We start from the raw sequence: 12,782 nt of genomic DNA, 5'->3' as shown, positions 1-12,782 counted from the left end.
TAAATGAACATGTATTAACGTTTTTTTAGAGATGCACTGCGATATTTATACACTGCTATTTGTGAAAACTGCACCACGCATATGCCCAAATTCACACGATTAGCACGTCTAGCTATGACGTATGAATGATTACTACTTCAGTAGGGCAGCGCATGCGTAGAACTAGCAGCGCCCGTAGTTTGTGTTGTAAATAAACTAATCTTTCAACGTTCGGCACTCGGAGTAGAACTGCACGAGGGTGGTTACGCCGTACTCAGGTAGTAGACTGTTGACAAGCGTAAAGGAACCGTCTAGGCAAGTATCCCTATGACGATAACGTCAACGGATGCAACATGAACAAATGACTGCATTTGAATGGAGTCACAGTCGACCTACGTGAAAGTGGATCCTCGTATCGTGAAATTGATGCGCGTAGAGGGCATGCTGCTGAGACAGTGATGCGTATGTGAAAGCACTGAACAGAAGAGAACCATGCAGAGCAACGATCGAACGATGAACTCCGCATTGAAGTACGGTATCGGGAGTGGACTTGCCTACATCGAAAATTCGGCGGCGTCTCCTATACACAGAATTTCTTTCCATTGGCTTCTACTGATCCAAAATCACATTCGCTTTAGAATACAATGAGCATGTAAACATTGTCGTTGAGGTACAGAGTGGAATGTGGTCGTGTTTTAGTTGGGCCCAGCTTCAACTTGTCCTACAGTGAGGGCTGTATAGGAGTTAGATACTATTGTGATCAGCGCAATCTGCCAACATATACTGTCAGATGTCGTTAGCGCTCAAACGGCAGGCGTGATGATATGAAGCGCCATTGGATACAACACGCAATTACGGCTACTACGCATTGGGAACACTCTACTGACAGGGAGAGAGACCGTGACCATACCTCTCTTTCAAACATCTTTCAGTAGGACAATGTTCGGCTACAAGAGGAATGACAGGCACTACTGCTTTCCTGACCTGTATAGTCACCTGATACGTTGCCAATTAAATATGCATAGGATATGATTAATCGTAACCTTCTTCCAGCATACCTTACTAATATCATATGGACTGACATACAAGCAGCCTGGCAGGCGATTCCTCAAGAACACATCCAAAACGTCTTTGACACAATTTCATAGCGTATACAAATATCTACTGCAACACGTAGAAGCTTCACGCCATACTGATAAATCAAGTATGGAGGTCTTGTACAGCTCTGAATTTGTAATCAGTTCTGTATAGTAATGTGAGAAATTTCTCGTATAAATTCAATTTCACTCATACGCTTTCCTGGTGTTGCAATTTTCACAAACAGAAGTGTATTATTTCTTTATATCACGTATACAGGAAATTTAATAAATTAAAATGGTACAAAGAACTAGCATACAGAGGACATTCAGGATTGGTTCCTGTTGCAAATTTTGTATTTTGTAAACATGTTCAAGGTTTATGAACACAGTAAAGCCAGTAACAGAGCATGTCTTCAATGGAAACACATGATAGTAAAAAAAATATGATATGTACGAATTTTCATACATATTAGGTTGGTGTAAATGGAATGTCCGCCCCAGATGCGTCATTTCCAAAGGAAAATATCTGTTTAATAATACTGGCCACCTGCAACCACACAAATTGTGTATCGCTCAGCCAACGATCGGATTCAAGGTGAAAGTATGCGATACGAAGAAATCCTCAATCACATATTAAAGCGCTTCCCTTCTAAGAAGTGATCGCGATACCAGATAAGGTGAGGTAGTCATTGGGAAAGATACTGAGGAAATACGGTGGGTGAGGAAGAATTCCATACTGCAACTCACGGAGCTTGCACGGTCCTTTGCAAATCATCTGAGTAAGCAGTGCCATGCAACATGAGGACACCATGTCTGCTGACCATTGATGGATATTTCCGCACAAGTTTGCGATGTATACCATGAGGTTCACCATTATAAGGATCTACATTGATGGTTTCACCTCGCCTGAGAGAGATATGATGGACCATTCCCACCATAGACACAATACAAACAACAAAACCATTCTGGACGTTACGATCCACCAACTGTCCAGACCATTTACGATTGTCACAGCAGAACCATCTTTCATCTAAAGTAATAATTCGACGAAGAAAACTTTCCTAGTTACACTCAGCGGACTGCACTTCTCCAAGCGGAGATTCTTGTTGGCCGATGTCAATTCATATGGCAGTCATAAGTCCAACATTTGAACCTTATTGATTGTGCAGAGGCACCGAATGACAATAGTATGGTGTATGCCTAACTCGTTTACAATAACATTAACTCTTTATTTCAGAATCTGCTTCTACGGTGCTTCTGAGGAGCATATCGAACACAGTGTTGGTCGGTGACCACGGGACTTATTTTGCAATGTTGTGTCTCCGGAGCAAAATTTGACAAAATAACGGTGAATGGTGCATTCATTAGCCATTCCTGGCCCAAATATTTTTGTTGCTTGCTGTGTAGAACATGCCAGTTCGAATTCGTAAAGAAAAAATCACAAGCAATTATACATTCTCCATAATGCACTTTCATACGATCCTGTTCAACAACGTACTTCCTCCTGACTTACCGGGTAACCAGCCTGTTTGCTGGACGTGTACAAAATTTGTGACATTAGATGGATGACCTTAGCCCATCAACATGAGGAGGTGAATTTTCCACCAGACGTCACATTAGACATTTCATTTGCACGAACTTAATACTTCCATATAGTTAAAAAAAAAAAAAAAAAAAAAAAAAAAAAAAAAAAAAAAAAAAGAACCTATGCAAATCTTTTAATACTTAAAAAGTAGTATTTAGGCGTTGAAATATTTGCAATATAATTACCTTTCACGTAAAATGCGCAGTGGAAAATATTATATGAGCATTAGGTTTTTAACAGTGGTGTTACTAGAAGGTTACTTTGGAGAACTTTGACATGATCGGTTCTAGGCCAGTATCATCTTTTCAGTTTTATATATTGTATATATTTACTTATTTATTCAATTTCAAGATAATGATAATAATAATACTCATTTATTGGTGTATATCTACATGTATTTTTGGAGATTACCAGCATCTATGGCCTTAAGCCCATCACGAATGAGGAATGACGTCTTCCGGCGAGCACATTGTCTGAGGAAAGAAGGAAGCGGCCTGGAGCCTGTATGTTAGGTACCATCCCGGCATTTGCCTGGTGTGAATAAGGAAAGCCTAGTAAAAATCTTACTCAAGATGGATGGCCTGAAAACAATGTTACACTTTTCGATCAAGTGTCTCCACAGAGAATCGAACCCGGAATAATAATACCAAACAAGCTGTTATAATAAACATTCCTGATTATTATCCAAATGTAATCATATATGATCACATTAGGTTTCTTTGAGGATTGAATGTTCGAGAAGTACACATTTAACTTACAACTTATAATCCAGGTAGTAATCTATATTTGGTTTATTCGGATAAATAAGGAACAGTTGATTTGATTTGATTTGATTTGATTTTTAGTTTAACGTCCCTTTCAGCAGGGAGACTATATGAAATGGGACCTACTGATTAACGTGGAATCCGAATCACATGAGCTCTCGCCGGGAATTGAACCTGAGTCTTCCATGCCAAAGGCAAATAAGGAACAGTTATACGTTTCATCAATTTCGAGTTCCATACTTTTCCAGGGCAAGATCCAGGGTTGGCTGGTTTAAACCAAGGTGGTTTAAACCATGGTTTAAACCAAGGTTTAAACCAGCTGGTTTTTTCAAAAAAAACAACTGGTTTAAACCAAAAAACAAAAAATGTTCGTAAAAGTGTAAGTGTTTGTAAAATCTTGATAACCACACATTTGTGGGTTATCACGTTTCACTCCGTATATTATTCGTATTATATTCAGACTTAAATTCCCCATTCATTACTCAAAAAGATTATACTACAAAAGCAAGTTCTTTTTACAAGTTTATTTTGTGATTTTTTTGTAGTTGTTATTATTGTTATGTAATTGCAATCGAAGAAAAATTCTAAATATTGTTTCGTTTCAACGTTTACTATGGATAAATTATATCGAAAATGCCGTACTTTTTGTGTGTGTGGGGGGGGGGTCATACAAACCCAACGAGAGGCATTTAGTGAAATAAGTATCTTTGGTACCTATTTATGTATAAATGAGTTTGAGCCAAAGTGGACTCAAATAATTCGTATCTTTATTCACTTTTCTTATTGGTATGCAGATTAAGTCGGTGTATTGCTTTAATTTGGACCAATAAAAATCGTTGTTAAGTAACTTGAACTAATTAGTTCTTCTGTACTCCGTAGTACTTTGAAATTGTTCATATGTAATTCTGTGTAATGGTTTCACTTATGCAACTGTTTATCTTTTTGTCCTTCTCTATGACTCTTGACAGTTATATTAAGAAGCATGTAAAGATCCGTATAACGTTTTTTTTTTTATCAGGATTCCTTCGTGAGTGAGTCGGCAGACGTATCGCATTTGTGACCAATTAGTCCTGGATCTGAGTTCAAATGGAGGACAATTTCTCTCGGATGTAACTCGAGAAGCGGCTTTTATTCCGCTTTAAGCTTATGTGACCCCTTCCAGCATAACCCGGTTGTTGCATAATAACATCAAGGCGAAATAAACTTATTTCTGTCCATCTATGATATGAATATATAGAGCAAATCATTTAAACCATAAAAACCTGGTTTAAACCAAAAAAAACGGTTTTTTTGGTTTTTTAAATAAAAACCATGGTTTTTGCCAACCCTGGCAAGATCTATAACTTTATAGTGCTTCCTATGTCAAGCCCAAAATAAGAAGTTATTGAAAGTAATAAATTTGGAAGAGAGGAGTTCTACTTATAAACTCTTAAAGAACAAATGAAAAAAGGAAAAAACTACCGACGTATGGTGGACGACGTCAAATGAAAGAATGTACGGTTTATATAAATATTTATAATGAATTACCAAAAAATAATGAAAATATAATTACATGCACTGCCAATGTCTTAACCTCACTGGAATACCACTACTCGTGGGATCAGTGAAGTCAAGCAGTGTGGATCTGAGTCAGAGGAAAAATGGATGAAAGTTCGCACACATCAGATGGTGTCGCTATTTCGGCTTCCACGCAGCGTCGTAGGGAAAAATGGAGAGCTGCTTGAAAGAAACAAGTAGCAAACTCCAGTCTAGAAAGCCAGCATTAACGACGAGAAAAGCATTTGTGCTAAATACGCACCATTCCACGGTTATGAGTATTACAACCTTGACCCCCTGAAGGTTATTGCACCAGATTTTTTTTTTTTTAATTATTACGCTAGAAAAGGTACACTGTAAGCATTTTCGCTAAACTCTTCATCAGATGAACAGGGGAACAAGCAGGAAGAAAAAATACAGAAAGCTAGCTTTGAAGCATCCAGGGGGGAGAGACATGAATGCTGTAATGTAGGATCTTGCATTTGGAAATGAGTCTGGATAGAATTTACTATTCTTGATATTTTTGCATGATGACTTATTTACACTGGCGTTTTCCTTATTAAGAGTTCAATTCATCACAAGTTTGCAGCAAGGCTGAGTATTAGTATTAAATACTTACTTAATCGTAAAATAATTGTGAAATATTTATACTAAATACTAGGGTTACCAGGTTGAACTGAAAGTAAATCCGGAGGCCAGCATCATTTATGTAATTGGGACCTAATTTGAAAATGAATATTTTTAAGGAGTTTGCTTACCAGAACCCCTTTATATATTTAGCCTGTGTGTCCTTGTATCCATCAACCCGTACGTCTGGAAGAAACAAAACTGTACGAACTACTTGATGAAAACATGAAATGAAATCTTTAAGTTTTACGTCCCACGGTTATGCTGGTTAGGCTAAAGGAGACAGTGACGATGAGAAATGAATGAAATGGTAGAATGAAGAGTGCGAGGAAACGGGAGAACTCCGAGAAAACCCACGTACACGGTGTTTGTCCAACACAAAATTCACGTGGCGCAAGCTGGGATCGAACCAGTATATTTGTATTATAAATATTACTTTGTAATTTTGGACCATAAGATATTCTAAATATGTACTAGGCTGGCTGATTTTACTATTAGAAGAAGAGAAAGAAATAGTGTATAGATATAAGGTTAATATATAAAAAAAAGATATTCAAATGTTTTAAATAATAAGATTGTCGATAAGAGGTTGTCAGGACAACAATACATAAATAAATGGAATTATGGCACATGAGTTTGTGTTTTAGTGGCTCAATTAATTTAATAAAAGAGAACCGTCCTACGCTCTACCACTGAGCCACCGCGGCCCTAACTACCTGATGAACCGCCATCAATTTTGGCCACGACTACAGGTAAAAGTTAAGAATCAAGTTCGTTGCTGGAAGTCATTCATCTATCGAAAGTTGCAGACATCAACCATTTCAAGTTTTAACGTTGATCGATACAGATCTATCTATCTATCTATCTATCTATCTATCTATCTATCTATCTATATATATATATATATATATATATATATATATATATAGGGAGAAAAAATTCCCTTTAATAGATTAAGCGTCTCAAGAATACATGTCAGTTTCACTCTTAACTCTCTACTAAAACCGAAAGTGACAGAAATCCACTATAATTTCTGGTTTTAATATTGGTCTACATAGAGCAAAAACGATCAGAGACAGCGAGACGTAATTTTTTTGGGAATCGATTTAACGTTCTAAAACTATGCACCATCTTCTCCCTTAGCCCTCTATTCAAGCCAGAAGTGACAGAAAACCATGTTCAGTTTTAACGTTGATCACTAAAGAGTAAAAACTGTAATTGACAGCAAGAAGCGGTTTTCTACAATTAGTTAAGCGTCTCAGGAATATATTACATCTCCACTCTAATCTCTCTACTAAAATGAAAGCTGGAAGAAATTTACTACCACTTACGGTTTCAATATTTAATTGAGGAAATATTACGCCATACAACTCAAACTCATTCACGTAGAGTACACGTGTCATCGCTACTTATTTTCTTTGGGACTACTAACACTATAATTACTACTAGCCAAACGTATACCATACCGAACTACATGAAAATGGCATAAAACATTATAAACGTTTACCTTACTATTACTAATATTTTTTGGAGCTCTTCCCTGCTACTGAATAAAAGTTATTTTCCAGAATCGATTTGTGCAGAAATTGATAAGTCATTTTCAAAGTTCATCTGAACACAAATTTCAGTTATCACAAGTTCTGTTTCTATCATCTGATCATAAAACTTCCATCGTAATATACACTAATTCGACATGGCATTATTTTAAACAAGTTTAGTGCATTGGGTTTCTCGAAAAACGCACTACGTACATAATTTCCAACATTGGCGTCTCTGGCATGTAAAATTTGGGGGGACATCAAAGGAAATGATGTAATTACTAGTGAGTATCTAAATAAATTAAATTAAAATAAAATATTGAATATTTGGTATTTCAAAATATTGGGGGGGCGTCCCCCCGTCAGAGACGCCCATGATTTCCAACAATTATAACTATCCTTCCTATTAAGTGTTGATACTATAGATTTCAAAGCAGAAAACACATAGCACAGTACAGTACAGTCTAATTTAGGTCTCACTTCCACCTTTGTCGAATCATTAATTAAAACGGTGCCGCGAGGAAATATAAGTGCAACAATGAAAAGAATTTAAACCTAGCCTTTTGTTACAACAAAAATATAATGACAAATAATTAATTACAGATAATTTAAATATTTTAGCTTGTCGATTTAGTTGGTTCAGTTCAGTTTGGGTTTATCGTCCCGTTCAGCAGCGAGGCTATATGAGACGTGGACCTACTGATTAACGTGGAATCCGAACCACATGAGCTCCCGCCGGGAATCGAACCCGGGTCTCCCACTCCAAAGGCGCGTACGCATCGATTTAGTTGGCTGGCGCGTGTACTCGTACAATATTTCAAACACGGGAACTCCGAGCTGTGTCCGCAGATCTGGAAACCCTAAACACATACCGGTTTTGAATATATTTTAACGTTCGAGTGGCTGTACACAGTGTTAGTAGCTCCCAACTTTCATTCTCAATACTGGTTATGTTGACTGAAAGTTTTTACAAAGTCACTACCATGTATCTTCATTTTTCATCTTCACCCAAGAAGAATGCAAATGAATTGAAGGGTCTGCTAGAAGAAAGGTGTATCCCACATTTACAACTTTCCGAGGAAAAAGCAGTTTGAGTTTTCAAGAAATGTAATAGTGCATCATTCTTCAACTGTAAATAAGCAAGTTAGACTAGAAGACCAATTTCTGTGGATGAGTGGGACAAGTCCTTCAATTCTACTCAATTGAGCAGAGATTTTGTATTTTACGTCCTAATGCAACACCGGGTTATGAAGGAGAAGACTACTATTAACGTGGGCTCAAAACCACGATCGGAAGTTGAATTGGGTAGTGCACAGTCCATCATGCAAGATCAACTCTCATAGTACAAGCCGTTTCTTATCACTAGAGACCGGATGTTTAGGCACTAAAAACCTGGTAAATAGGCAGTAAAATAGACACTAAAATGTAACTCGAAATAATGAAGATAAATACTCAATATAATTAAAAAATAGATTCAAGTCATAGATAATGTTCAAAGAATATAGAAACATTCTTGTTTGTTAATATCTTCTTTTATTGTATATATAAAAACGAAGCTAGTTATGCATTCCATATATACTGGGAGAATCTGAAAGATGTCCACATACGTCAAGAGGTGATTCATGACACCAAAAGAAGACAAAAAGTCCTTTTGCATGTTGTTGAATTCCACGTCGTGTAGGAGTGACAAGGGGGCGAACTTGGAATCCAAAATCAAATCCTGACAATTGGAACGAGACATAAAAGTGCACATACTTCGGGAGGTGATTGGTGACATTTAAGAGGACGTTTTGTCTTCTTTTCATGTCACGAATCACCTCCCGAAGTATGCGCACATCTTTCGGTTTCGTTCCAATTGTCAGGATTCGATTTTCGATTCCAAGTTGGCACTCTGTCACTTGTACATGACACGGAATTAGACAAAATACACGAGGACTGTTTGTCTTCTTTTGATATCACTAATCATTTCCCGAAGTATGTGCACATCTTTGAAGTTCACTCAGTATATATATATATATTGCAACATATCACGTGCTTGTGTTTACAAACACCTAATATACACATATATCACTTATGTTATATAAATTACATTTTTCCAATGAAGGCTTAATTTGAAGAAAATGCATAGAATAGGCAACATTAGGCACTAAAGCAATTATTTAGGCAGTAAAGGTCGAAATAGGCAAAACAGGCAAAATTAAATTGGCTTAAATCGAAACTATAACCCCCCATATAAACTTTAAAATGTTATTTTTGATCATATCTTTAATATTAAAGAATAGGCATTTTGCCTAACATCCGGTCTCTACTTATCACACTATCTCGCCTCCACGAGAGCTGTTTGTAAGGACCACGCCACCAGTCCCGACTAAATGAATTTTATTGATGCCGAAAGTTACTCTCAGATATTATCATGATTAGTTTTTGCACTGTGCTCTTGTCCACAAAAGTAGATTTTGCCCTAACTGTTTTCTTAATCTTATAGGTCTTTGTACCTTGTGCATTCCCATTCTCCGCTGTGCTTCTCTTGAATTAGAGAAGAAAGAAACTGGCCACTCTAGCTAGGCTCTACTAGCTTACTAAAATTGTCACGCACGTGGTTCTACAAGAAAACTAGGACCACACAATACCAACGATAATATCATTTCAACCAAATGGGCAGACTTCGAGAGCGTCTTATATCAATATATTTTAAGTTAATGGATGAGATGGATTAATGAATGAGTAGAGGTGTTGGTTAAAATTGTACAGCTTTCATCACTTGTCTGAATTTTAGTGATTAACTTAAATAAAAAATATAAAAATTGCAGAAAGTAAGCAAGAAAGCTTACAAAACGCCTTTAAATAAACTAACAACTGCTTCTATATCCTTTTTTATACACCAGCAACATGGATACGCAGTTTATTAAGACATCTTAATGCTCGACACATGTGTGCATTATACAAGACAACTTGAGATTCAATTAATAACGTCTTAAACATATTAAATGGCCTACCTTGAAAAATTACCGTATTTTGTGTATTGTTCTATCATCAAAAGTATCATATTATTGTTACTCATACAAAATAAGGAAAATTGGCATGGAACGTATTGAAGACTTCACATGAGTGACCAAGCTTTCGCTGTGCAAGGGGTCAAGTACAAACATTTTATAAGAACGGTAGCACGTTTTATTTAATGTGATTAAGAGTTAGACAACTTGAACAAACCATTAGTCACTAAACACGAGAACTGCATAAAATTTTTATAATCTTTCTCTTGCTTCAGTCTCCTGAATTCCCATTAAAATAAAATTATATTAAATGATAGGCAGATATAGTATTAGAGTTACAATATTCCTAAATGCCAAGCAAGCATTAGTACCAGTAGTACATATGTGAACATTGCAAAAATTAAGTTAATTTCAACGAATACTTTTTTTTCATTAATTCCTTTTCCTATCTTTTATTATTAATTTAATAATAAAACCTTATTATGCGTGTATACTTATCCACTAAAATATTTCAAGAACTCTTTTGTTCCCTTCATCTGTCACGAAAAGAAATAGTCGAAATTTAATGCACTGAAATTATAACTTCTTCATATGCAAACAAAGGATAAGCACTGTCTAAAATGCATAATAATTTTATATGTTTTGGTTTTTGATACAATTAGTTATGCGAGTGCATTTCAGACAGCGATCTCCTGTTTTCGCATTTAGTAATTACAATTTCTAAGAATTTAATTTTGACTATTAGGAATGTGAATTCTTAACGGCAGTTCCTTGCCTACAACGGGACAAATGAAGAAAGGAGAAGAGTTTTTGAAATATTTTACTGGATCAACGTACAGGCATAACAGAGTCCATTTTATTATTAACAACAATATGCCAGACATTCTCTTTATATATTCATTATTAATTGTTTCCAGTAAAAAATGGCTTCATAGCTGTACCAAGAAACTACATGAAAGAAGAATTTTAGGAAAGTGATCCAAAAATGGATCAAAAGATTGTGATCTTGGCCAATAATTAGTATTTGGATCAGGAGCCACAAAATTTTTGAACGTCGCGGCCCCTAAATCGAGTTTTCGTATTTTCTACGCAATAAGCACATCATACTGAGTTAACTGATAGTTTGGGTTTGGCTACACTATATGCAGTTTTCCAGGCATAAGGTCTACAAGAAATTTTTTGATTGAGATATATTGGATCTTTTGATCCAAAAATACAAATTCCTGCAAGTGAATATCTAATTTTGATTTTGATGAGATAAGAGGGATAGATGGTTCGATTTCAAGTACTACAAGGACACGTCAATCTTTACGTTTGCTTACACATACAAGAAATGTTACAATATTAATACCGAAAATAATATCTCAAGAATCATCTCTAGCTCTTAAACAAGTAAGAGTGAGAGCAATTCTTGTGTCGATTTCTCCATTCAATTACAATTGCTATTTTTGCTATATTAAATTCCGAACGTCGTTATACGGGATATCCATTTTGCAAATACAATCGAGATCTTCCACGAATCAAGGAAGCAAATGTAAATTCACATCTGCTTCAAATGTAAGTTTACAATCTGTTAACGTAACTTCTGTAAGTAGTTATCATCAAAACATATTTTCTAGTCATGAGAATATACTTTTAAGTAACTACCACTATACACAGCCATGATAAGCTCAAATTCTTTTGCTATAATGAAACTAACACATTACTGGAAGAATAAATTCTACGATGGCTAGTACCTTATACCTATTCTTGCAGATGCGAAATAACTTTTGACCATGACCGAAAATAAAACAAACATGAATGTTCAGTACTTACCTTACTGAAGTAACCCACTGTATGGCAGCCCTCAGAATCAGACGTTGTCATGACGTAAAACAGGAAAGGTTCTACATCGTAGTACAATGTTTTATGATCCAGGAAAAACTTGGCTAATAAACAGAGATTCTGGCAATACTGCTTATATCGTTTACCATCAACTTCCCACACGGAAATCTTGTCCTTCCTAAATGAAAAAGAAAGTTCACATGTAGCTTCAAAAATAATTTTTAAAAAGATCTTATTTATATAAATTTATTACTCACATCTATCTTTAAAATTATGGTTAAATTAATACCTAATACTCGAAGTTCCGTTTCGGTTATCCTTAGAACACAGACAATAGAAGAAAATATGAAAGACTGGGGAGATGTTGATAATGTAATATTAAGGAGTTCAACAAATGGTCTTCTGTAAGGAAATATGAGACTTGTTGGCAAGAGCGTGTTGGTTTCCGACATTGCAGCAAGGATCGAATATACAAGATTCCATGATTTCTATAAAGAGTGTACGATAACTTGGTAAAATTTCATCGTCGAACTAATTAGGTTTGTTCCATTATTTTCGAAGTTGCAATGGAAAGCAAGAAGTGTCGCATTCTTGGCGATACGGTAGGAGGCCTCTTTTGTTTGTTTTATCTGTTTAAACGAATTGAAAGTTTTCTAGGATGAACTGAACAAGAAGACTCGGCTGCAAATGAAAGATTTTGCTGACAGTGAAACTGTCAAGACTTCAATTCTTGAAACAGTCCAATTATTCGCGGATAAAATTTCGGTGGATATCTACGATTGACTGTCCACGACAGTTTTAACGATTCTGTTTTGAGTTGGTAGGGTAATACAAACATCTGACACCTCCATAATATG

General features: G+C 35.9%; 1 protein-coding gene across 2 annotated transcripts in view; it reads right to left on the bottom strand.

The window, feature by feature from the left end:
* Window positions 1-12,782, bottom strand: part of chm (lysine acetyltransferase chameau) — a 459,651-nt gene that overhangs the window by 356,738 nt on the left and 90,131 nt on the right. For both annotated transcript variants that reach the window (XM_081759086.1, XM_081759085.1), the window contains exon 7: window positions 11,917-12,103. In XM_081759086.1, coding sequence (XP_081615212.1) covers window positions 11,917-12,103 — 187 coding nt within the window. The remainder of the gene's footprint in view (window positions 1-11,916; window positions 12,104-12,782) is intronic.

The sequence above is a fragment of the Thermobia domestica genome, chromosome 5, assembly GCF_964235325.1.
Source record: "Thermobia domestica chromosome 5, izTheDome1.hap1.1, whole genome shotgun sequence".
Taxonomy (NCBI): Eukaryota; Metazoa; Arthropoda; class Insecta; order Zygentoma; family Lepismatidae; genus Thermobia; species Thermobia domestica.
The sequence above is the reverse complement of the archived record's forward strand: the minus strand, read 5'-3'. Positions and strand labels throughout refer to the sequence as shown.